At 51.8% G+C, this 24,328-nt stretch overlaps 10 protein-coding genes and 1 pseudogene across 11 annotated transcripts; 4 read left to right on the forward strand and 7 right to left on the reverse strand.

The window, feature by feature from the left end:
* Positions 1 to 357: 357 nt before the first annotated feature.
* Positions 358 to 459, reverse strand: BDP55DRAFT_t215 (annotated as a pseudogene). Its single transcript has one exon. The product of its transcript is annotated as a tRNA-OTHER (tRNA).
* An 873-nt stretch (positions 460 to 1,332) lies between these two features.
* On the forward strand, positions 1,333 to 4,362 carry BDP55DRAFT_695119 (SAC family polyphosphoinositide phosphatase; the record flags this gene model as incomplete). Its single annotated transcript, XM_060577429.1, has 3 exons — positions 1,333 to 2,281; positions 2,343 to 2,443; positions 2,500 to 4,362. 3 exons carry the CDS (start codon positions 1,333 to 1,335, stop codon positions 4,360 to 4,362), a joined length of 2,913 nt encoding a protein of 970 aa, XP_060427693.1.
* A 403-nt stretch (positions 4,363 to 4,765) lies between these two features.
* BDP55DRAFT_555569 (uncharacterized protein) lies at positions 4,766 to 6,105 on the reverse strand (the record flags this gene model as incomplete). Its single annotated transcript, XM_060569502.1, has 3 exons — positions 4,766 to 5,272; positions 5,342 to 5,905; positions 5,968 to 6,105. 3 exons carry the CDS (start codon positions 6,103 to 6,105, stop codon positions 4,766 to 4,768), a joined length of 1,209 nt encoding a protein of 402 aa, XP_060427694.1.
* A 374-nt stretch (positions 6,106 to 6,479) lies between these two features.
* Positions 6,480 to 8,832, reverse strand: BDP55DRAFT_668921 (poly A polymerase head domain-containing protein). The gene is made up of 3 exons (XM_060575263.1): positions 7,705 to 8,832; positions 7,089 to 7,634; positions 6,480 to 7,023 (listed from the first exon to the last, which is right to left on the reverse strand). Exons 1-3 carry the CDS (start codon positions 8,639 to 8,641, stop codon positions 6,755 to 6,757), a joined length of 1,752 nt encoding a protein of 583 aa, XP_060427695.1. The 5' UTR covers positions 8,642 to 8,832; the 3' UTR covers positions 6,480 to 6,754.
* BDP55DRAFT_668923 (uncharacterized protein) lies at positions 8,812 to 9,514 on the reverse strand. Its single transcript, XM_060575264.1, has one exon. The coding sequence runs from the start codon at positions 9,224 to 9,226 to the stop codon at positions 8,921 to 8,923; it is 306 nt and encodes a 101-aa protein (XP_060427696.1). The 5' UTR covers positions 9,227 to 9,514; the 3' UTR covers positions 8,812 to 8,920.
* Positions 9,515 to 13,131: 3,617 nt separating this feature from the next.
* On the forward strand, positions 13,132 to 13,958 carry BDP55DRAFT_555718 (uncharacterized protein; the record flags this gene model as incomplete). The annotated part of the gene is made up of 2 exons (XM_060569516.1): positions 13,132 to 13,483; positions 13,540 to 13,958. The coding sequence occupies 2 exons, from the start codon at positions 13,132 to 13,134 to the stop codon at positions 13,956 to 13,958; spliced, it is 771 nt and encodes a 256-aa protein (XP_060427697.1).
* Positions 13,959 to 16,316: 2,358 nt separating this feature from the next.
* On the forward strand, positions 16,317 to 16,733 carry BDP55DRAFT_730192 (uncharacterized protein; the record flags this gene model as incomplete). Its single annotated transcript, XM_060579659.1, has 3 exons — positions 16,317 to 16,323; positions 16,383 to 16,508; positions 16,579 to 16,733. The coding sequence occupies 3 exons, from the start codon at positions 16,317 to 16,319 to the stop codon at positions 16,731 to 16,733; spliced, it is 288 nt and encodes a 95-aa protein (XP_060427698.1).
* A 240-nt stretch (positions 16,734 to 16,973) lies between these two features.
* On the reverse strand, positions 16,974 to 19,582 carry BDP55DRAFT_730193 (pre-mRNA-splicing factor SYF1; the record flags this gene model as incomplete). Its single annotated transcript, XM_060579660.1, has 3 exons — positions 16,974 to 19,214; positions 19,279 to 19,449; positions 19,526 to 19,582. 3 exons carry the CDS (start codon positions 19,580 to 19,582, stop codon positions 16,974 to 16,976), a joined length of 2,469 nt encoding a protein of 822 aa, XP_060427699.1.
* Positions 19,583 to 20,313: 731 nt separating this feature from the next.
* BDP55DRAFT_730194 (ATP synthase subunit D) lies at positions 20,314 to 21,546 on the forward strand (the record flags this gene model as incomplete). The annotated part of the gene is made up of 9 exons (XM_060579661.1): positions 20,314 to 20,328; positions 20,401 to 20,513; positions 20,579 to 20,589; positions 20,654 to 20,979; positions 21,038 to 21,086; positions 21,138 to 21,147; positions 21,200 to 21,240; positions 21,289 to 21,344; positions 21,400 to 21,546. 9 exons carry the CDS (start codon positions 20,314 to 20,316, stop codon positions 21,544 to 21,546), a joined length of 768 nt encoding a protein of 255 aa, XP_060427700.1.
* Positions 21,547 to 21,736: 190 nt separating this feature from the next.
* Positions 21,737 to 22,608, reverse strand: BDP55DRAFT_633650 (U1 small nuclear ribonucleoprotein A; the record flags this gene model as incomplete). Its single annotated transcript, XM_060572584.1, has 3 exons — positions 21,737 to 22,137; positions 22,213 to 22,526; positions 22,583 to 22,608. The coding sequence occupies 3 exons, from the start codon at positions 22,606 to 22,608 to the stop codon at positions 21,737 to 21,739; spliced, it is 741 nt and encodes a 246-aa protein (XP_060427701.1).
* Positions 22,609 to 23,197: 589 nt separating this feature from the next.
* BDP55DRAFT_716933 (uncharacterized protein) lies at positions 23,198 to 23,850 on the reverse strand (the record flags this gene model as incomplete). The annotated part of the gene is made up of 2 exons (XM_060578358.1): positions 23,198 to 23,631; positions 23,732 to 23,850. 2 exons carry the CDS (start codon positions 23,848 to 23,850, stop codon positions 23,229 to 23,231), a joined length of 522 nt encoding a protein of 173 aa, XP_060427702.1. The 3' UTR covers positions 23,198 to 23,228.
* Between the last annotated feature and the right edge of the window lie 478 nt (positions 23,851 to 24,328).

A 24,328-nucleotide genomic window follows, 5' to 3' on the forward strand; every position in this document is an offset into this window, starting at 1 on the left:
TATAATTATATTACGCCTATATCTAAATAATGTTATTTAAAATAATTAGTTCGGCCTACTTTTTTTATTAGATTATTATACGGGTATATATTATTACTCCGCTCTTTTATTATATATATAAATTCTTTAAAATATTTTTTAAATTATATAACATATTATATAATATACTATATAATATAAAATATAGTATATATATATATAAATTATATATTATTATACTTATAGCCTAGGTATTAAATATACTATTAGAGGGGTTAGCCTCTATTAACTAGAGCGCTAGCCGCCCTATTATATATATAGAGTATATAAGTACGTACTTACCTACTTATAGTCGCTAATTATAAGCGGTAGAAATAATAACTGTGCCCGGGCTCGAACCGGGTACTTATAGATTTTATATTAAAAATTAAATAAGTATATACGAGTATAGCCTAACTTACACCACTAAGCCACGCAGCCTATAAAGTTATTATAATAATTAAATTTTTTTAATTAGGCTTTATTAAAGATTTATTAAGCTTTAGCTATAGTCTTGTAGCTAGGCTATATTGAGTCTTAGCTATAGTCTTATAGCTAAGTTAGGCCTAGTTAAGTGCCCGTAAATTAGGCACCCTTATAAGATCTTATAATAATAAAAATATTTCAATTAAGAAAGAGATAAAAAAGACAATTACTTTAATATATAAATTTGAATCTATTAATTTTATAAAGCTATTATAAGATTAAAGATTTATTCTAGCTTTAATTAAACTAAAAAATCGTTAAGCGTTTAGCTACATTATAACTAAGTTAATTAATTAATTGCGTAAATGCGCCCCCTTTTATAAGAATATATTTAGTTTTCTTATTATATTATATATTATGTAACTTCTTTTAAATATGAACTTCATTAAGGTTAATCTTTTATACTTATTAAGCTTGGAAAAACCGACTATATAATAACTTCATCATATGTATATATATACTTACCTATATTACATACTTATATTGTATGTCATCTATCGAGCACCGCCTCATAATTAATAGGGTAGATTAAATAATAAATAGAGTGAAGTGCATTAAATGGCCTTTCAGCTATATTAAAACCGATAAAAGAAAACTCCTAGTCATATGGAGCCTTTTCCCACCTACTGGCTCAAATCAACCACAACATGATCATTAGTCCTCCTTAACGTACTTTGTTAGGCTTCTGTGACGTCACCCGGCTGTGAGCACCACACCGAAGACTTTCCCTCCAACAACCCGTACCTCCACATCGCCGCCTGCGACTTCGCAACGATCACCCGACCTCCCCAGAATAGTCCTTGACAGTGATGCGCCACTTATCTCAAGATGGCCGAAAGATCGGCCTCCCGCGACTCGAACCCTCCTATTCCCTTCGCCAGCGACGCTGATAAGGGCAAATCAAGCCGAGATCTTTCACCAGTATTTCCACTTCTCAACAACGACGAAACGGCGAAAGCTCTATCCTCAGATGCCGCGACGCAGAACCGTGCCGGCGAGGATGACGTCGACGAGGAGCCCGCGGTCGCAAAGCCCTTTGTCAGAACGTCAAGTCCCGACTCTGCAGCCCGGGCAGCGGACGCGTATGATGAAAAGGGTCCAGATCGCCTCGATCGAAAGATGCACAAGTTCAGTCTGTACGAGACAGCTACGCGGTACTACATTGTCGGGGGAGATGTGACAGAGAGGCGATACCGCATTCTTAAGATTGAAAGAACAACAGATGACTCGGAGCTGAGCATTACGGACGACAAGATCATCTACAGCCAAAAGGAAATGAATCAGTTACTGGATACCATCGACGACGGCAACAAAGGCACGGGTGGTATCAAACTGCGTTGCACTGCTTGGGGCCTGCTGGGCTTCATCAAGTTCACTGGACCGTACTACATGCTCCTAATTACGAAGAAGAGCACAGTGGCCATGATCGGTGGACATTACATATACCAAGTTGATGGTACAGAGTTGGTGCCGCTGACACCGAATCGATTCAAGGCCGACGTTCGCAACACTGAAGAGTCCCGGTTCTTGGGTATATTGAATAACCTGGATCTTACTAGGTCATTCTACTACAGCTATTCGTACGACATCACACGCACGCTGCAGCACAATCTCACGAGGGAGCGCGAAGCGCTTGCGCGTGGATTTCCGGGAGCCATGAATGACTTCAACGGCATGTTCGTCTGGAACCATCATCTGCTGCAGCCAGCCATCAAGGCACTCAAGGATCCCTTTGACTGGTGTCATCCCATCATCCACGGCTACATTGACCAAGCTGGTGAGTACTTGCAACTGCCGCGATTCGGACAAATGGATATCTAACGGACTGCGCATCGTAGCCTTATCAATATACGGACGCACAGCATACATTACTATCATTGCTCGGCGATCTCGTTTCTTTGCTGGTGCAAGGTTCCTCAAACGGGGGGCCAACGACCTCGTGAGCTTGCCCGGCTAGTACCTCGCCTGGTAATGCGGCTGACACTTTGCGAATAGGGTTACGTTGCAAACGATGTCGAGACAGAGCAAGTAGTTTCAGAAGCCTTGACAACTTCGTTCCATGCTCCGGGTCACAGGCTCTTCTCTAGCCCGCAGTACACTTCTTATGTTCAGCACCGGGGAAGCATCCCCCTATATTGGACGCAGGATAACACGGGCGTGACACCAAAACCACCCATCGAGTTAAACCTCGTTGATCCATTCTACAGCGCCGCCGCCCTTCATTTCGATAACCTGTTCGAGCGCTACGGCGCTCCCATCTACGTACTGAATCTTGTCAAAGCAAGAGAACGGACGCCACGGGAGTCCAAACTGTTGCTGGAATACACAAATGCAATCAACTACCTGAACCAGTTCCTACCAGAAGGTCGCAAGATCATTCACAAGGCGTGGGATATGAGTCGAGCGGCGAAGAGTCGCGACCAGGACGTCATAGGTACACTGGAACGCATTGCTGAGGACGTCGTCACCACAACCGGATTCTTCCACGACGGCGACGGCAAGGTGTATCCAACCAGCGTTCAAAATGGCGTGGCCCGAACCAACTGTATAGACTGCCTCGACCGAACCAATGCCGCACAATTCGTCATTGGGAAAAGGGCCCTAGGCCATCAGCTTCACGCACTTGGCATTCTCGAAGACACTTCCATAAACTACGATACAGATGCCGTCAATCTCTTTACTCACATGTATCACGATCATGGTGACACCATTGCTGTGCAGTATGGCGGCTCCCAGCTCGTCAATACCATGGAGACATACCGCAAGATCAATCAGTGGACGAGTCATTCTCGCGACATGATTGAGAGCTTCAAGAGGTATTACAACAATTCTTTCCTAGATGGACAGCGCCAGGAGGCCTACAACCTCTTCCTCGGCAACTACATATTTGCCCAAGGGCAGCCAATGCTGTGGGACCTCGCGACTGACTACTACCTTCATCACGCGGACCCGCGTGCCTGGTCCGAGAAGACGAAGCGAAACTACATCAACTGGTATACTGCCGAGAACCTGCAGGAAAGGAGTTTCCCGCCCTACTTACCGCCTCCTGGCGAGGAAAAGAAAAAGCCAGTATCCCATTTTGATGATTACTGGGTTGAATACTACCGCCCATCCACGCTCTCGTCATTTCTGAAAATGTTTCCCTACAAAATGAACTCGACCATCAAGTACATACCCTTCAAATCCACGCAAGATGGACGGTATGACTTGAGTCCCTTCCGGGTTCGCAACGAGACTGATATGGACGCCCATGAGAAGAAGAAGCCCAAGAAGGAGGTGACAATCGTCGACCCACAAGACCTGAAGTCCCCTCGGGACATTGATGCTGTATCGGTCATATCAGATCGTACGGCAGGCGGCAAGGGGATCTCTATCCACCGCTGGCTTCAGCCAATGCAGGATAGAGTGACTGGGCACCACGGAATCATGAAAGAGACCCATGCAGAGCCCCAAGATCTGTCAAAGATCAAGCCCACGGCCCAGGAGAAGACGAAAGCGGCTCAGTGGACCTTCACGAAGGCTGTTAGCGAGTCCCTCAATCCATCTGTGAGCCAGCAGGAGGCTGAGGACTACGAGCGGTACATCAGCCATCCCCAAAGCCTGCCGCTAGTAGTGTCGGCCGAGACGATCCAGGCAGAAAACCAATCTGAGTACCAGCACTATGTCCAGAGTAGTTGGCAGAGTGACGCAATAACGCCTGTCGGCACCGAGGAGGATATCGCTGTATATGCGGAGCTGCTCAAGGTTGGCAGCAATCCTCTTACTGTCACCGAGGAGGATGCTCAGAAGAAGCGATACAAGGCCTATAGGAAATGGCTTCGAGGCAAGTCATTCTTCAAGCAGCAGCCACTTGATTGAGGTCAGGTCCGCTCTTTGCTTCATCTGCCACCACCGCCCCATCCTCCTGGTCCCCAAACAAGTCCTCGAGTCTAGGTTCCACAGCTAGCAATGCCGAAACGTAAGGCTTCAGAGGCAGATCGGCCGCTGCAAAGATGGCGCGCAATATGGGCGTAAGTTTGGAGACTTCAGCTAGAGCTTCTTCAGTCGCCGCATTCTCCGGCCCGCTCGTATGCTCATTGAGCACATTCAACCAACAAACACTGATCGATCTCAGCACTTCACCTGCGTGTGATTTGTCTGAGATTCTTGGCCAGCAATTCACCATGATAGCACCCAATGCCTGCGCGGCCGCTTGTATGCTGCTAGGATGAGAAGCGAGGAATGGGTCTGTCATGATTGCAGAAACCATGGACAGGAGCTCCTATGTAAGAGTCAGCAAGCGAACAATCATGCTGGAGATATATAGAGTTGCCTTCAAATGTGTCGTGGCAAAGATGCCGAGTTCGCTGACGATGGAAGTCGTTTGTCGAGCAAGTAGTTGAACAATTCCAATAAACTCGGACGCTTGCCAATAGCCTGTAAAAACCCCCTCCCTAAGCAAGCGAGTAAGAAGTTTGTCCTTTTTATCTCTGTCACTCGCTCCAGGAAACTGTATCTTGGCAAGCTGGATGATTGCACCATATGCCGGATCAAGTAGCATGAGAGACTCTTTCTCGGGCGTCAGAGTTGGCAGGGAGAGTAGAGAGGGGAAGACGGATTGTTCAAAAATGTCACCCAGGCCGGTTTGGACGAGGACCTTGGCTGGACATTTAACGAGAAAGTCGCCTAGAATGGTAAGGCCCCTTGCTTTGAACTTCGTGTCCGAGTCGTCCAAGAGAGCGAGAAGAACTGGAGTGAACAACGGCCAGCTTTTTTCGACCAACGCATCCTGTAGAGAATTGGGTGTTAGCCGTCCGTTCCAGGAACATGACTACCCGATGTTGAAAGCGTGACCAACATCAGCTTGTTCCACAGCCCAGGAAAGTACTGTAATGGCGTGGACTTGAGTGGTTTTCCAAGGTTTCGCGTCATCGGTATCAGCGAAAACGCCAGGAGTAAAGCGGTCCTGGCTGTCATCGGCGAAATGAGCCTTCCTGCCCGTAGAAGTGATGCGACTAGAGCTTGTCCGTGAGAAGATGGGCCGAATAAAGCGCTCCAGCACTACAGAGTTGATGAACGCATGCTTTTGGGCATCATCCAAAGAATGACTCAAGATCTCTTTGGCATAAATCTCGGCATCGACGGTCGTCCAGGTTTCGTTGCGATCGGTGTATGCAGCGATGGCAATCAGATTCTGGTCGTCAAGTGATAGGTAAAACCTGAGGACAAGACTCCTCAAGATATCTAACGCCTGCTCCGCAAGCGTTGGGTCATTGTTCAGCAGCGAGCCGGGAGAGTGTCTCAGGAGGCCCAGTGCATGGCTAGAAAGCTGTCTGATGGACGCCTGGTCTTGTGCCCCTTGGTCGATGCGGTCGGCATTCCTGAGACAGAGCGCAAGAGCACTGAGAGTGTCGACTTGTGGCTGCTAATGGCAATGAGTAACTGTGTAAGACGAATGAGAGTGGGTGAATAGGTCAAACCCACCAAATGCTCGACCTTCGAGAAGTCTTCTGCGAGGTCGGTAACAGTATATCGTTCTGGTAAATCTGTGACTTGTGTCAGGTTCTGGTATCCAGTGAAGCACTGCTTTGGCCGTGGGAAAATTCGAACCTCTATCGACATTGAACTCAACAGAGCTGGAGGTAGCTCGCTGCAGGGCCTTGACCACGTCGGAAAGCATAGCGAGCGATGGTGAGGCCAAGCGAATGTGGACGGTGGTGTCTGCGGATCGTGTGACAGATTTGTTGACCAGTAGCCTGGCATCTTCGTCTGCCTAGGTAGGTGGCTAATTGTGAATCAACGTTGGTGTCTCTCTGATTCTCAGTAACAGCATTAGGCGGGCACAGTGAGAGTGGAATTAGTGTGTGCGGCCTCCGGGTGGGTGGGTGGTCATACAGTACATATACAGTATCACAAACTGTGCGCACTGAGCATGCTTCTCCAATGTTTTTCAAGTTCGAAAGTACGTAGGAGGGCAGTCGAGGACCGCATCGTGATAGATAGGAGAAATGGATATGGAATGACCCCCATTAAGAGAGAGGGCAAGTATTCAACGAATACTTTTACTAGCAATAATCCCTTGGCTTCAACAATCAACTGGTCTATTCGGGTATTTCATGCCGATCCTTCATCTACTTTTGCCTGCCCTGAAACAACTTTCCCTCGCCGTTACTCCTTTGTCAGACAGATTCTTTTCTTCTTCTTCTTCTTCTAAGCTCCGAGCAGGTCGAAGTCTTCATCCGACAAATGGTGCGAAGCCCAACTGTGTTAATCATGTAGGAAGCCCTTCGATCCCCAGTTCAAGTGCTCGCCGTCGCACCTCCTCAATCGCTCCAGCCGGCTCAGTCTCGTCTGGATGACAAAGTTGCCAGGCAACGCAAACCTCCAAGGCCTGGCCCATCCACTTACCGGGGCGAACACCAAGCTCTTTTCCCAGCAATCGGCCGTCCACCAGGCGCGTCAGCGAAGGTGCGTCCATGACATCCAGATCAGCAAGGTGGTCCAGGAACCGCTGCCAGCCTGAAAAAAACTCCTTCCTATCTGTGGCGGAATGAGCAATCTTTCCAGAGACAAGCTACGGTGAGTAGGAAAGTGGGGGTGCTTACCGGTGGTTGAGTCAGATGGCAACTTTTCAATGGCCTCGACAAGTAAGGCATAGAGTACCTGGACTCGCCAGTGGCCTCCATGGCTGTCCCACTTGCGAATCGCCATACCAACGGTGCTCCTTTCGGTAGTCCTAGATTTACCGGCACCAAAGCCTTGCTTCATACCAAGAATTTCAGCGCGATGGCGATATGCTGCAGTGATGACATCGCATAGCTTGTTAGGGGCCTTGATGCCTTCCCGGGCAACCAACGTAGTAAGAGGCACGGTACCCCTAGCCTTTGGTAGTGGTACTTCCTCTCTTACGTGGGAGTACGGGGTAACTGCAGCCAGATTCCACGCAAAGTATGCAGCTTCGTCGGATGTGACGAGAACGTCATAGATTGATCTCGGAACCTTGTCATGAGCGAGGCTGTCAAGGACATCGTAGGCCAATCTCCACTTGGAGAGGTCTGGGGACGGGTTTTCTCTTTCACTGGAATCCGTGAAGATGGCCTCGTACAGATTGAGAGTTCGAATCAGGTCCAGAGACATGTGTGGGTTCTTACCTGCTCCAGCACAAAACCATACAGGTCAGTTGAGAAATTCATCAAGAAAGTTAAGCACAGGCAGACGAACCCTTCAGCATCTTCTCCATCTCGACACCAACCCTCTCGCGGCTGATTTTAAGCTTCAGAGCGTCCAGAACTTGAGGGTCGGCCATGACCGCAGTGGCAGCAGGGTCGATTGAAAAGTCAAGACGACTGGCGAAGCGGAGCAACCTCAGGACTCTGAGAGGATCGTCTGTAAAAGTTTGGAAAGGTTCCATAGGTGTGCGGATCAGGCGAGAATCCATGTCTGTGAGTCCTCCGGTCAGATCTTCGACCAGTCCGGTGTGTAAATTGTAAAAGAGGGCGTTAATGGTGGCATCGCGGCGCAGGGCATCTTCTTCGGCAGTGCCAAACTCCATTGTAGGATTGCGACTGTCCTGAGTGTACGTCTCCTTGCGCAAATTGACAAAGTCGACGTCGAGACCAAACATGCGCGTGGTCGCTGTCTCGAGATGCTTCGACTTGTCGGGATTCGCAGCAATCCTGTGGAGGCTGCCCATATCATCGGGACCAATGTTGTGCTTCCTTGTATGCTCTTCCAGAGCACAGTAGTTGCGCAGCTCCAGACTAAAGGCATAGCCAGTCATGGCATTGATGGCGGTATCAATATCATGACTCTCTATGCCAAGGAGTTTGTCACGAACCCAGCCCCCAGCCCATCGAAGGACCAGGGGCTCAGGTGAACGACCGGCTCCATCGATGAAAGCAGCAACATCAACCAAAAGGTCCCTCAATTGCTGCTCTTTGGGAGTAAGACTGAGTTTTGGGGGATCACTTGCAGTGGTAAAGTTTTCGATAATCGCGGCAGCAACGGGGGTTGTCATCTTGGATGGCGAAGAGGCAGACGGACGGCCCACAAACGCATCAAAGTTCCTCTTCATGAGGTAAGGGTACAAGGATGCGCGCGGCACCGAGCAGCGGTTCCAGGTCGAGACAGATCGAGGTCGAGCACAGGCACGTAGCATGACACGACAGGCCTGATAGTTGAAAGGTGTCGAGTCGGCGTATGCGCCAGTGAAGGGAGTCGAGGGGTAGAACGTGCGCCGCGTTAGACCATGGGCCGTAATCCTTTGGTTTCGAAATAGAGTCCTTCTGGTCTCACTCCAGAAGCAGCTCTAGCTTGACTAGCTGGGGTGGTGGTGGTGGTGGTGGTGGTAGCAGTGGTGATGGAGGCGGAGGCGCGAGCACAAGCGCGGTTGCATGAGGTACGGCAAGGGTGCAGCACAGGCTTTAAGGCAAGCAGCCTAAGTGCCAGGATCGTCAAAGGAAGTTGATGAGTGGTGGGTTGGTGTTGTGGATACAGCTTCGGGCTGCAAACATGAGAGAGGGTCTGTATGATGCAAGGCCGCACCGGGGTTCGAGGTAACGGTGAGCTCAAGATGAAAAGTCGATACGAGTGGCTGGTGCGCGGTTAGCTGATGGTAAGGTTGGCGCAGGGCGTCAGGGTGATGAGATGAGACAGGCGGCGACAAGTTGAGATGAGTATTCGTGAGTGAAGAACAATGAGTCAAGGCAAGGACGTCAGGACTTGGTGTCAAAAGATGGATCATTGGGGACAAATGGTGCGAAGGTCACTAAGATGCTGGCTTGAATTACCGCTCATTTTCGGGGCGATATGTGTGATGTACTCAAATAAGCCATGATGACTTTAGGATTTTGACTCACAACTTGCCATAGGTACGTAGTTAGCCGAGGGAGGTTCTGCAATTAGACCAACCGATCTGTTATTTGCTTTGAATCCCTTCAGTCGATAGTAAAAAGAGAAAAGGAAGGAATTGCAACTTGTGCCAGAGGGTGGAAGTAGGTGTGCAACGCACCGACGAAAACCTAACTCTGGCAGGCAATGGTGGCTAACAATGAGTCTTCGTTCAGTAATTAGAGTAGGAGTTGCCCATGTGAATGTTTACGTAAGGAATCGCCCGAGAGTGATTATGTAACACACAGAGTCTGAGTTGACGTCGTTTCAAAGTATCCAAACTCAAGTGGGCCTTCCTTCCTACCTCATCCAATTGGTTTGCATCGTCTCTGCACTTCAACCGGGACTTTACCTTACTACCTTATCACGCTTACCTTATTTAACTAACCTGGCTCTGGCTATTGTTAACTAAGCTTCCCATGTCATCTGATCGTTCAGGGATAAGGCTCGCGCGGACAGAGATGGGGTTGTGAAATGCCCAACTGTTTGCAAGACCAAGTATTTCCACAGTTGCTCACCCTCTGTCAAAGCATGGCGACGAGGGTGGTTGGGCATTGCCGTCGTGTACGGAGTAGGGTCTTGAGGGCCTCTTGTCCAAAACACACCGTCAGCTTCAGCCCCAAACCCATCACTTAGCGATACGACGTCTGGCGGACCTGAAATTCAGGCAAGGCTAGGATACTAGGTACGATGGAGGTCCATCTCCCGCCAGATCTTGCCAGGAGCAGATCCAAACCTCTCCCTGCTTGACTACTTGGGAGATTTTCCCCAGGGGATTGCATGATCATGGCACTAGGTTGGCCAAGATAGGCTTAGTTCCCGTCCACCACGTTCCCGCCCATCTTTAACCTTGATTGTCCTTCTGTTTGATCATCCGCTGGCATTACCTTAGTACTTGACTGTGTACGATTAGGCACGGCAATTACCGTCACCAGCCTATTTCCCCTTTGGTTGGCCTACGAGGATTATACATCACACTGTCGTTGTCACCGGCTGGCGGAACGATCCGAGGCAGTTTGTCTCCCATGGCCTTGCAGGAAAAGCCAACGGGATCGATTCCGTACCTTAGCTCTATCGCATACAAGAGAAAGGCCCATGCGATTGGCCCCGCAATCATGGGTTTGGCAACTTCGTTTCATACAACATCGGTGCGCAGCCCACGCCGCCTGTTCCAAACGATGCCTGTCTCACTAGGTTCGGCGCCCTTGCCAACCACCTACCTTGCCTGACCTTACCTGGTACCTTGCTACGTTTATCCGTTACTCATCTTCCGGGCCGTCTTCCAATCGCACTGAGAATGTGAACTTGCTGTCTACTTAGTAGTCAGCGACTTCAATACTCGAAAGCATCTCGTCCGTTGGTCGGTGCGTGCTGGTAGCATATGCGGGTGGCAAAGACCCATCTCTAACTTCATCTCGTTCTTAGTAATCCGCGGCACGTCTAGCTCTAACGGCCACCCTTTTGTGTGAGACCCGGTAAGACTCTCAAGCGTGTCTACATAGTGGCTTGACGCTGATACGTCACAGGAACCTTCTTCCTGGAATTCCAGCCTATCGTATACGAATTCAACTGCAAAGGATGAGATTCGAAGGTGCCTCTATGCACGTATGGCTTGCTCCCGCATCGACGCGCTGCACATGGTAGCCAACATATGTGCAACCGACCTCGTCCGGCATAGCTACTGTTAGCTACTGGCCACTTTGTCTGGGTGGGTATGCAATCGCCGCATGAGAGCACTTGCCGCGCCTCCCTATCACGTACATGGAACGACTACGACCTCCACGTTTCTTCTCCCCTGAGTGCGACAAGCAGGCATCATGGCTATGACTCAAGAACTGAAAGATGTCAGGACAGAAATAACATCTTGAGGTGCTTTCGGCAACCGCCATAGTCCACAGTAGCCTCCCCTTTGCCATCGATTCCTCTACCTTGGTGGCCGTCGCTCGATGCTTGGTGCCCTCTGGGAACCCTGCATCGTGACGAGCGTTAGGAGACTGCAGGGTCATCGTCCCTTACCTTCGCTTTGACTAGCATTGAACCGCGCTACGGCACTGTATAACAGCAGCTTCTAACGCGTGTCCTACCATCGGCTGCATGACTTGCCGGTTTGCCAGCCGTTGAACCTGTGCGCGGCTCATGATCGACCTTGACTCGACTCGGCTCGACCCGACTGGCTTAGGCAGAGGCCAAGTTACTCGAATTCGTACTGCCTCACCAGCCATCTGTGCGTGCGTGGTCTCTCGCCGTTGTCAGCCGCAGCGGTTTGACCCATCTGCATATGCTGTCTTTTTCCAACGTTGGTCGACAACATATCTTTCCATTCACGCTGTCTACCTACTGATGCATTTGCTATACTGGGCTATGAGTATCTACTCGGGGTTTCTACTCAGGGTTATCCACGCCATGGTGGTAGATCGTCTCTGCCCGTGCGTTCGCAGTTGACTGCAGGTTCGATCCAATTGGGCTACCAACTCCTGGGCTCGTTCTTACATCCCCCTTGCAACAATCACGTCGTACTCCGGTGTTCTGGATCCGGTTTGGACGCTCCCGCTCAGTGGATCGAAACAGCCGTACATCTCCGCATCAAACACGCACGAGGCATGGTCTTTGTTTGCTAGGTCTATCGCTACAGGCCTGATTACCATGGCCTTGCCCCCAGTTGCCTCGCCCTCAGCTGGCCGGGCCGTCACAATCCCCATGCTTGTCTTGGTCTTGGGGAACAAAAACAAGGCCAGCAAGATCCTTGTTAGGTTCATATTGGTACTGTTTAACTCCGATGTAACCCAGCAGCAATCTTTGGCTAGGTCGTGTATCCCGTGCTTCGCCAGCTTGTGAGCCCAGTCGATTTCACTCATGGAATACTGTGGGACTTTCAACGACGGGCTAGTTGCAGTATACATTCACAACGTCAGTCTTTACTGTCTTTTCATAGACAGGCTGAAAGCCGTTCTCCGTCAGGGCGAGCTACTGCCTCTATCTGACCGACTCCATGCACATGGACTGTAGAATTGCAGGTCATTCTCCTGCGTATGGCAATACCGTCGTTCGTACCTTCAACTAGGTGGACGGTGCATATGATTACTCGCCAACCCCCTTCATCTAGACTGGGTCAAAATAAGGTCGCGGGCTCGGACTATTCCAGCTGACATTCGGCCACACCAACTCCGGAACCTTGCGGCCATCCCTGCTATGGCGGCCTCATGTTGCACACGCCCCTGGCCCGAGGTTCGCATGAGGCTCTGCTCGTGGCCTTGCCACAGCCCGACTATGTGGATACAACTTCTAGCGAGCCACAACAGCCGCGTGGAAGGTACTTCGGTGCATGTGCACGCTCCTTTGGCTGTAGTGATACCACCCCAGGATCTCGCATTGAGGCTCTATTGCGAAAACATGTTTGGCTTGGCGGTTTAGGATGTCGGATGGAAATTCGACCAACGTCCTCCGAGTATCAGAGGAGAAGGTAGGAGAAGCACTCCGGAGTCTCACTAAGGCGCGTAAGGGTAACGGGATGCAGACATGCGCGTCGTCTCGACATCAGACAGACTACCATCTACTGGCCGATTACTCCCAAAGGGATGCTGCCAACCTAGCGTGCCTAGGTATAAAGACGATCTAACCTCCGGTCTCAATCCGCTCGTATTCTTCTTCCCCATCCAGCATTCAGCAGTCTTTTAGTTATCCGACCACTTCTCTCCTTCCAATCATTTGTATTGTATAATATATCCCTGCCGGCCAGGACTTACCTTCTCTCACATCACAATGTCTTCCATCAAGAGCATTTTCGCCATCGGCCTTTTGGCCACTGCCGACATTGTTGCCGGCCACGCTGCCATCATCGGCGCCACCGGTGATGCCGGCGGTCAGGGCATGGCTCTTGGAATCGACTCCAGCACTCCCCGTGACGGAACACGCCGTGATCCCTTCCAGGCCGATAGCACTCGCTTCAAGGGCGAGGCTGCCGATACCTTCGGCGAGACTGTTGGAGCCGGAACCAACAACCTTGAGACCGGCACCAAGGCCATGATGGCCGAGACCGGCACCATGCTTCCCCAGATTTCTGCTGGCGGTTCCGTCGACATGACTCTGCACCAGGTCAACGGCGACGGTGGTGGTGAGTATTCGCTCGAACTCTCTTGCTGCTTTGCCCTCAACTAACACCTATTAAAGGCCCCTACGACTGCATGATCAACGCTGATGCCACCGGAGCCACCTGGACCAACATCAACGTCGTCACCACTCCCCCGGGCCAGAACTCCCGCAACCGTGATGGTGCTATGACCGACTTCCCCCTCAAGGCGGCCATCCCTGCCGACCAGGCTTGCACTGGTACCGTCGCTGGCCAGAGCAACGTCTGCTTGGTTCGTTGCCAGAACGCTGCGCGTGCCGGTCCCTTCGGCGGTATCGTCCCTGTCCAGATGGCTGGCACCACCACGCCTGCCGCTGCCCGCCGCAACTTGATGCTCGCCGTCAAGCGCTCCGATGAGCTCCTCAACAAGATGATCAAGCGTGCCCAGACCCCCTCGGCCGCACCTGAGGACGACGCCGCTTACCTGGCCGAGCTCCGCGCCGATGGCGAGGAGATCTAAATGGTTGCTGCCTTGAGAGAATCTGGGATCACCACGAGGGTCAAAACAGAGATCCGCGGAGGCAGGATGGACAGGCGATGAAGAGAGGCTGTTAACTGATGCTGATGCTGATGCCTTTCACTTGTATCTGAGGTGCTTGACTGTGTCTCGACACCCATAGTACACAATTACATTCTCTGACTGCTGCTCACTATGATTTACTTTGGTATCTTGGCATGTGACGTGAATGTGCGCATTATTACTCTGTCGAAGCTATTGCTCACTTACACACAACACTGCTCACATTAGCCGGGATGAAGAACTTCTAAATATATGAGTGCTCAATATACTATCTTGTGTAGGCAGTGTATGTGAGGGTGAGATCCACTTGCTACCCGAAACGAGAAAGCACTAGAGACGACTGGTGTGTAGAAGAGAAATGCAAGAACATGGGCGAGTGAAATAGATGGAGGGCTCAAGCAAAATGACTCCAAGAAAGGAAAGGGGTGGGCACGATACTAGGTAGTAGATGCAGAATGAGGGAATCATAGAACCCAATCCCAATCTACCTTCGACTGCTGGCCACACCACCTTGCATCAACTCAACGGCTCACACTGCTGTGGTTGTCTCTCGTCGGTGATCAAGTCTCGTTCAAGACGAAGTATCAGTCCCTAGAGATGACCATATCCTAGTCCTCAGGTATGTTGAGACTGTTTTCACATTGAGGACGAGGTTTCTTCGATCTTATCTAGCCCATCTAAGGCCTTGGCCTTTGATCCCGACATGTCATCTAGGGGGTTGCCGGATCGCCCAACTTTTGTGCGGATTGTAGTCCAGGGTTCCCAGTCAAGGGAGGGAGCCGGGGAAGGGGAAGGCGTTGCAGAGGGGGGGGGCCTTCCGAAAAGGGAAAGATAGGAACCTCCCCCGCAGTTCCCAGAATACTGGTTGACTTGTGTTGCTGTGGTTGGAGGCTTGTGTCGGGATAGAGTTGGAACAGTCTGCTCATTGGTAGAGGAAGATAAGGTATACCTTTGCACTACCACTGCTCATGCAGTACTTTCTTCTGCTCGAGCAAAACTGCGAGGCACTAATACAGAATGTGGGGTGTGAGCCGTTAGCTCTGGGGGTGGTCGCGGTCTCCTTTCATTCGTCACGAAAGGCGTGTGACGTCAACGGCGATGGCAGATCCTCGTCACCTTCCCCGCGTTAATAGATAGAAAGAAGAATGTACCGCGCGCCTGCTTAGGTACTTTCAGATACATACAACCTTGACGACCTTCCTGAACGTGTCGCCTCACCCTGACGCGTAGTTTCAAGCTGAGCTGCAGTCTGCTCTTGCTCTTTATGGCTTCCCCCGTTGAGGCACCCCACATATCTACGAGGTGGCTGTCAACGAAGTGTCGTCTCATCATTCCACAGGTGCTGCCTCACATAAACCTGACCTCCCGTGTGCTCTGAAAGATGAACACCTCTTCTTCTTGAAGTATGCCGCTGTTAGCCTTCAAGCCAGCTCGGCAAAATGATCTTCGAAGACAAGGTAAGCGAGGCGAGCTGCGATACGCAACATGGCACGTATCCCTCCAATGCGTAGATTGCAACATCATGTATTTCATGCCCACCCTCATGTATCCTGATACCTACGTGATTTCTTGGCTCTATTCAGGTTCTCTCTCGCTGCAGCCACGGCGGTCTTGGCACATAGATCTGTGTGTATAGAGGCCCTTGAAAGCTTGGTCCGGGCGCACTCAACTCAGTGATATGCATCACACGTCGACCCAGCCTCAACCTTAGCACGTAGATGATCGACAGGTTCATTAAGCCAAAGCGCCTTCGCTTCTCAGGTAGGATAATGTGAACTCATACTTCCCTCCATGAACAAATTGGAGGCCTGGGGATCAATAGTGTGCAACTGGCAGCTGACCACCCGGAGTGAGTTATCACCCGAACCTACCTTACTTTGACCTCCATGTGCTCTCGCCGTACACCCCCATCGCCAAGTACTTGCCTCGCCTCCGCCTTCGTTGACATCAACGCCCGCCAGCTTCATTAGCTACCTCTGCTCCTCCCTCACCTTGCCCTCCAATGCCATCAGTAGCACCCACCCTCTACGACTCATCCATGCTACCCAACCACGGGCTGTTAAGAAGGGCAATCGCGAGGCCTGGGCCTTCATAAACTCACGTCTTTCCCCCTCTCATGTTCCCTTCTCCATTCCTTTGCTCAGCTTCCCCACTCGGTCACCTAACCAGCGACATCACGATACCCTCGAACAGTGTCTCCATCAGCCACAACCCCACGCATCTTATCTCCTGAACTCGTTGTGAGACCTGCCACTGAGCAAACCTACACTCATCACATCCAGTACATCAACCATCACCATGTCAAGTAAGCCCCCCCCCCCCCCCCCCCCGCGCATGTGAATCTTGCTGACGTGCCCTTTCCAGACGAACAAGATAGAACTCAGAGCATCCCGACCGAGGTTGGTAGCTCACCAGTTGCACTCGACGGAGAACCCGCCGTTGCACTCTCATCCTCGCCCACAGATCGTAGAGCCAGCACCGACGAATGGGGTGAGTCCCGTCTAATTGCTTTGAAGCCCGCATATCCTTTGGGTGCTAACTGAGGTGCTTCATCTACTAGACGCATCCAAGGTGCCCCCGAGCCGCTTCCAAAAGCGCAAGGGTTCCATTTACGCCACGCCAGGCTCCCGCGATGGTCACGTTGACCGCAACTATGCCTCGGGGTTCCATGACAAGCATACTGAGAAGGGCTATACCAAGACGCCTGCGAAGTAGTCACTGATTCAATTGTATTTCGATCTCCCACCCTCGCTACATCGAGCAATACGCCTTATCAGACCACCCCATGTGAGGCTGCAGACCAGATCAGCGAGACTAGGGAAGGACGAGCATTGGGGAATGAACCGAACTGAGTTGGGAGGACCGGGAATGGGAAAATATTGTAGGGGTCCTGCTGTCTGTATGCTATTACCTAAAACTAGCCAACCACCGCCAGGCCGGAGAAATTGATACATGTTACTCGTCAAGGTCGTCAATGTCGATAGCATCCGGGTTCGCCGCCACCGCCGGTGCTTCCAGTGTGCTGCCCATTTTGGTAGCGTCGCTGGCAGCCACAAACCCGGCCGGTGCTCTCGCCTGTCGCTCAAGTGCCGCCATGGCATCGTCCACCTCGGCATCGCCCGAGTCCTCCGGTCTCCGCTGACTACGCGCAAGGGCCTGCGACGCGATAAAGTTGACGTCCGTATTGTACTGCGCCTGCACGCTTCGCTTAATACGGAGCATTTCCTTGAACGTATCCTCGTTGCCATGCTGCACCTCGAACGACTCCCACTTGGTCCAGAAAGCTGGGCTGGTGCGTGGATCACAGAACTGCGACGCATGACCGTAAATAGCCCTTGCCCGATCGATCTCGCCAAGGCGCTTCTCCATGTCGGCAAACTTTAAGCACATATCCCGTGCTTCGTTGTCGGGTAGAGTGGAAATGGCTTTTTCGTAAATCGGCCTCGTCGATGGCAGGCCAAAGTTGGATGCCGACTTGGTGATGTAGAAGTTGAACATGTCTGCCCGATCCTCATCCGCAACCGCACGCGTTGCGCGTTCGTAGATGCGCATAGCGTGCCGCGCGAGGCCCCGCTCCTCTTCCAAGTTACCGTACATGAGGTAGATGACCTTGGCAAATTTGGGCGGGCAGTCTTCAATGGCCTGTTCAAAGAGGTCGCGCAGACGCTCGATACCGATCTTGCGATCAACAGCCTTTGTGAGGTACAGATTCCACAGCTCAAAGGCGACCGGGTAGCTGAAGAGATCCAGGCCGCGCTCGTAGACTTTGAACGACTCTTCGTAGTACTGGTGCTCCTCCAGCAGATTTGCATAGTTGACTACTGTCTGCGGTGTCGCGATCCGCAGCTCAAAGATGCGCTCGTAGACCTTTCGTGTGTCCTCCACAGAGCTGACGCTTTCCACGAGGTCCACATAGAAACTCCAAAGCTTCCAGCTCTTATGCACACGCTGCTGCGGCGATAGCGTCTCGTCAAAGTAGTCGACTGTGGATCTCTTCGGCGCCTGTACGGCCTTGGCCATAATTCGCACGGCATCGTCAAAGTTCTCGTTTCTCAACTCCATCTCAGCCCACTCAATCCACATATCTGCCAGTTCCGCGACGGACTTGAACGGGACTTTGACAGCCTTCTCCATGATGATGCGCGCATTGCGTATGTCACCACCGCGCTCGTAGAACTTGGCGTAGTTGGCCCAGAGTTGATGGAAGGGTCCGACAGCCTTCTTCGGTTGTATCGTGGCGATGGCGGCTGTGTATGTCTGCACGACTTCGAGATGGTTGTCGCCCCAGAGAGCTACTCTTTTCTCCCATTCCGACACGTTGTTGGGGTTTTGTCGCAGGACTACGTCGTTGAGAAGGAATGGCCGTCTGTCCATGAGCTGTTCGAACCGCATCATCCGTATGTCGAGTTCGAAATCTGCCTCCTCGTCCACAATACCGTTGTCGGCGCGTTCCGATGCCACCTCCATGAGAGCTCCAATGATGGACTCTTCAAACTCGGTATAAGAATCGAAAACAAGCGTGAAGTCCCTGACCGTCATGACCGTAGTGATAGCTTCCTCGAGCACATCTCTAGCGCGCTCAAAGCTGCCTCGTCGGATCCAGTAAGTCGCCAGGCCGCACCATAGTTTCCCTCGTTGATCGGCGAACCGGACAATGCCGCTCCTGACGATCCTGTCAACGTCAATCCCCGTTTCGTGGCCGGTCTCGATCTCCGCCGCGTGTTCGACCATCAAATCCACCATTTCGCTCCACAGTTCATAGTGCCCTTTCCCTTGCTTGCTAGTGAAACGCGGGTTGTTGAGAAGGTCCATGTACTTCTTGATGGCTTCGGTGTAGAAGCCGACCTGCACAAGGAGCTCGATAAAATCTTCGGCGTCCTCGGGGTGTATTTGCATGTAGCGGCGCCACACCTTGACGGCGCTGATTCCTGCGGCGGAGTTGATGAATGGCTTGTAGAGGGCCCAGATTCGGTTGTGCTGGGTAAGCGGAAGGGCGCGAAGGGCTCGATCGAAGGTGCGTCGGGTGGTCGTAACCAGCGGCTGCTGAACCAAGAACTTCAGGTACAGCTCCCAGATGCGAGGCATCTTGTTCAGTAGAATGAGCGCGCGCTCGAACAAGGCATTGACCTTTCGGTACTCGGCGGGGAAAACGGCAGCATTTAGCTTCGAAACGTGTTTGGTGCGAAAGGCAAGATACTACGTGTATAGTTAGCAATCACCGGCGGCAGTCCGGCTAGCTGGAGGGCTCGTCGCAACATACCATCTTCCATAGCTTGTAAGACCGTGGGAGTTGAAGACAAGCTCGCTCGAGCACGAAAGCGCGTTCGTGTACGGTTCCATGTTGAGACTTGAACTGAATGTAGGCAAGCCACGGCTTGATGCTTCCAGGGTTTCGCAGGATGTCCTGTTCGTATACCGAGTCCTCATGGCTCTGTCGCAAACCGTTAGCTTCTATGCTCAATGTTGATAGGACGCAGGGGGCAGTTAGGAGAATAGGCAGCGCATACAACGAGGTGTAGTTCCGGCCGCCTCTGAGAGCCGGTGAGAGGCGTGGTAGCAGGCATCTTGGTTCAGGCCGTTTGCCCAAAGGCCATGGGTAACCAAGAGACTGGCAACTCGAGCGCGGAGAGCGCTATTTCGCCGTGTGCAGGTCGCGTCGGGGACGAATTTGCAGCTTCCAGGGGCGCGATTTCAAAAAATGATCATGGCGTGAACTAGGCGACAGATCGTTCCTTTACGATACAGTCTGGCAAGGTTGACCAATTGACCCAGGTACTTTTTCTTGCATGCGCCCCATCCTGGATTTTTGAGATGGCGCTCGGGTATTGGAATAAGTTGGGCGGAAGTCCCAGCCACCGATACAAGGATATCGCAATGTACCTTTCGAATACTAACCGACCTAAGGCACCTCGTTGTAGCGCCGCTTTAGCTTCTGCGAGTCTCTTGCGCGCGGATAAGGGGAGCCCACCTTCGAGCTTTATCAGTGGGCTGCTAATCGCCAGCGATCCACCTGCACCAGGTACCCGACTCCATCTCTGGGGGGAACCGCTTGAGGTAGGTACTTCCACCTAAGCGTCCCATCGCTCAGCCGGCTCTGAGCACTGACGCAACAGCAGCCAAAAGCCGCCTAACAACATCGACAGCTCCTCCTTGTCGTCTCTATCGTGAACGACCGTCTCTTGCGCCCATTTGCCTCCGCCCTTCGTTGCCGTGCGGATCGTCTCGAACCTCCCCTCCGATCTCTCTTCGATTACGACTCCACCTATATCATCTCCCATCTCGACCAGTCAACACCATGTCGGGTGCTCCTGTAGGCCGATGCCCTCCTGCATTGCTCAGATTCGACCTCGGAGCTTTCTAATACGTCGATGCATTTGTGTAGGACCGAGAGGCGGTGTTTCCCACGCGCCAGTCGCTGGGAATCATGAAGGCAAAGCTCAAGGGAGCCGAAACGGGCCACAGTCTGTTGAAAAGAAAGAGCGAGGCCTTGACCAAGTACGTATTCAACGGCCTGGATCTCGCAGTATGACTTGGTTTACTGACTTGTTCCCGCGATACAGGCGATTCCGAGGTTCGCAGTGCCGCTTTCAGTTCGAGACGAACATGCGCTGACCGGTGTGACTGCGCCCTGACAGAGATTACAAGACGTATCGATGAGGCGAAGAGAAAGATGGGACGCGTGATGCAGATTGCCTCCTTCTCCTTGGCCGAGGTCACTTACGCCGTGGGTGGTGATATCGGATACCAGATCCAGGAGTCGGCCCGGTCAGCTCGCTTCCGTGTGCGTACTAAGCAGGAGAACGTTTCTGGTGTTTTGCTCCCGGCCTTCGAGAGCTACGTAACTGAAGGAAACAACGATTTCGGCCTCACGGGTTTGGGCAAGGGTGGTCAGCAGGTCCAGCGTTGTCGCGAGACATATGCCCGTGCTGTCGAAGCTCTGGTCGAGCTTGCCAGTCTCCAGGTAGGCCGTCGTCAGCTGCATCTCTCGTGAACACTGCAGAAGCGCTAACATGGCCAAGACTGCTTTCGTTATTTTGGATGAGGTTATCAAGGTCGTCAATCGACGTGGTATGTATTCAAGTCCATATGTACTCTCGGCCATTGACTAACATCTTTTAGTAAACGCCATGTAAGACGCATACGAGATCATCTTGGTGATATCCCACTGACTATTCCACCAGCGAGCACGTTATCATTCCCAGGACAGAGAACACCATCAAGTGTATGTTGTCTATCTGACTTGGGTAGACCTATCTGACTTTGACTACAGACATTAACTCGGAATTGGACGAACTGGACAGAGAGGAGTTTTACAGACTCAAAAAGGTACGTAAAGAGCCAGCCATTGGACTAGATGACGGTGTCTAACGGTATACCTCAGGTTGCGGGAAAGAAACAGAGAGACACTGCTGCCGCAGACGCCGAGATTAAGGCCAAAAAGGCTGCGCGGGCAGCAGAAGAGCAGGGGGATACGTCAGGCCCCGGCGACCTTCTCGCCGCGGAGGAAGACAACGACGTTATTTTCTAAGAAGTCCTTGTGGCACGGACTGAGAGGAGGCGATCAAGCATGTGTCGTGGTGCTGTTAGACTAGCCTTGCGTGGGTATGCACTCGTTGTAAACATTAGTACCATCCATCCCTGAACACATTTACCCCCCCTACACGCTAACATGATTGAGATGTATGCGGATAGTGCCGCCTTCATTTCCATCAGCCGCCTTACTGGCGCTGGTACGTGACCTTGATTGTGTGCGTGTCCCCCAGCACCATGCCAGCCGTATTCTCCTTGGCCGTAATAGCACCCTGTTCGCCCTCGTACTCTACGAAGGCAATACCACGGCGTCCAGGCACTAATCTCACCTCGCGGAAACCTTCAAAGCGGCCAAAGATACTGGTGACAGCCTCGATGTCGTAGTCGTCGGGCAAGTTCTGCACGAAGAGGATCTTGTTCGGGGGCAGATATTCGTCGGGAATAACAGCTGTAGTGGAGGGGTTGGTAGACTTGAGACCAGTTCCACGCGCAGCCTTGGCGGGGCGGGCATCTGTTGCCGCCGCGCCGCCGGGGCCGGGTCTCTTGAGGCGCTTCTGCTCTTCGGCAGCCTCGAAAGCCTTCTTCTTGTCTGTAGGGAAACGTCAGCAAGCGTTCTGTGTCTGGGTGGAGAGGAAAGGCAGAGTAGACGGGAAAATAGAAGTACCCTTCTCGGCTAAGCGGCGGCGCTTGTGAAGCTCAAACTCGTCATCGTTGCCAACTGACTTGACGGTCGCGTCGCTCCTGGTCCGGGCCTGGGCCAACTGCATGGGCTTCTCAAACAGCTCGAATCCCTGAACCTCCTCTATGGCCTTGCGCGCAGCCTCGGGATCGTCAAAGACGACGAAAGCCTGCCCCTTTGCCTTGAGGTTCGTCTTTGCGACAATGTCAATTACATTACCGTAGTCGGAGAAGATCTGATGCAGCGCCTCCTTCAGCTGGTCGACTTTGGCGCGCTCCTCGAGGTTTCGCACGTATACCCTGTGGCACAAAAGGTCAGCCAATGGCCCGACGTGTCGAAGTGCAATGACACGCACGTGGCTACAGGAAGACCGGAAGCCATGTCTACGATTTTGTAGGCGAGTTCCAAGCAAAAGTGAGTGGGAAGATAAGGGAGGTGCAAATGTTCAAGTCGAGCGACAGACTGGGTTTAAGCATTGAGTGTTGCGATAAGTTTCTACTGGCCTAAGGCGAAGAGGAACAGCTCGGCGCGTAACCGGGTACCTTGGGCACGGGCCACCTAGGTCCCTTACGGTGACCGGTGCAATGGGAATGGAACCGTCTGCCTTCCAACCTCACATTCAACATCAAACCATCAATCAGTTGGCGGTTGGAATTCTCAACCGATGTATTACCCTGCAGGAACCACCTTTTCAAGTCCTTTTGCGGTCGATGTTATGGCGGATGGCGGCGAGGTAGTACCTAAGCCAACTTCCATCACGCCGTCCGCCAAAAGGATTTTGCCTAGGTCCACCATATCTTCCTTCGAAGTTGCCATCCGCTTCACTACCTTCACAATCGCTCTGTGGATTTTTACCATCCCAAAGCTGATCTGACAAGTGACAAAGCCCGTCTCTTGGGCCGTAAGCATGCATACTCTTTGTGTGTTCCAAATAGCGAAGGTTGTATTTTTCATTCTTGAAGATATACTGTCTCGATGCCTTCACACTCATGGTCCGTCTACTAATCGTCATAATCATCATCCTTGCCCTCGTATTCCGCTGCTTGCGAGTTCCGCGCGGCTGCTTCGTCGAAGTCATCGAAGTCATCGACATCATTACCATCCTCCTCCAAAAGCTGTGCCTGTTGCTCATCATATGTGCGAGTTCTTGCACCACGAACTTCCATTTCCTCCTTATAGCCTTTATAGCCCTCCTCGTAGGTAGGTTGTGGTAGAGGCGCATGCCTTCTCGGCATTCCCTGTATCAAATTTCCACGAACTGAAGCGGGGGCCCGATCCGAGGGTCGCATCTGGGTACTTGAGAGAGCTTCACGTACTCGCAGCCCGCCGCTCTGTCCTGTTCCAACACCCCTCTCGAGCTGCTCTTGAGCGTCTCCCTCCCCTCTCACCTTGGATGTCGTATTTCTAGCAGAATGAGGGGACGAGTATTGAGACGACGCCTATCCCGGGTTAGGCATCTATCTGCCTCTTCTGGTACGAACTTGTCGTAGACCTCCGATCGTACGCAGAAGCCGGCACGACAGGGGCACCAAAGTATGTGTATCCCCGCTTCCTCGGTGTCAGGTCCTCGTTGCGTATTTCATCAGCACGGATGGCTTCTAGCCTTGCTTGGTCCGCATCCATTATTGCCTTCGTATGGTCCATGTAATTCCCAAAGCGCTCGATCGCCTCGCCAACCTTGTCAAACTGTACATCGTCAAGCACAGGGCATTATGTCTGAGCCGAGGCGACGTTGGGGTCGCTGAAACAGCTTTTGCGAATATTATAATGTGATAATGAGGAAGCAATTTAAAAAGCGTTGCGAATTTGCCGACCATTCCAACAAATATGAGGAGGCTCTGCATGCTCATCAAAGTAACGCTGGGCGTATACGATGATACTCTTGGCTTTGATGCGGAGTTTTGGATGCTTGATTCCCGTTTCTTGGAGCTGGTGTTGTTTTTCATCCTCTATCGCCCTTGGCTTTTTGACGTTGACGCGGAAGATTTCGACTGTCTGATATCTAGACAGTGGCTCATAGTATACACTGATGTGTATCCGAGACTTGAAAGCTTCGTCCAGTGTGCCTGCCTGTTAGTTGTCAGGAACAAGATGTCGCTAT

The sequence above is a fragment of the Colletotrichum godetiae genome (genome assembly GCF_030913485.1).
Source record: "Colletotrichum godetiae strain CBS 193.32 chromosome Unknown BDP55scaffold_29, whole genome shotgun sequence".
Taxonomy (NCBI): Eukaryota; Fungi; Ascomycota; class Sordariomycetes; order Glomerellales; family Glomerellaceae; genus Colletotrichum; species Colletotrichum godetiae.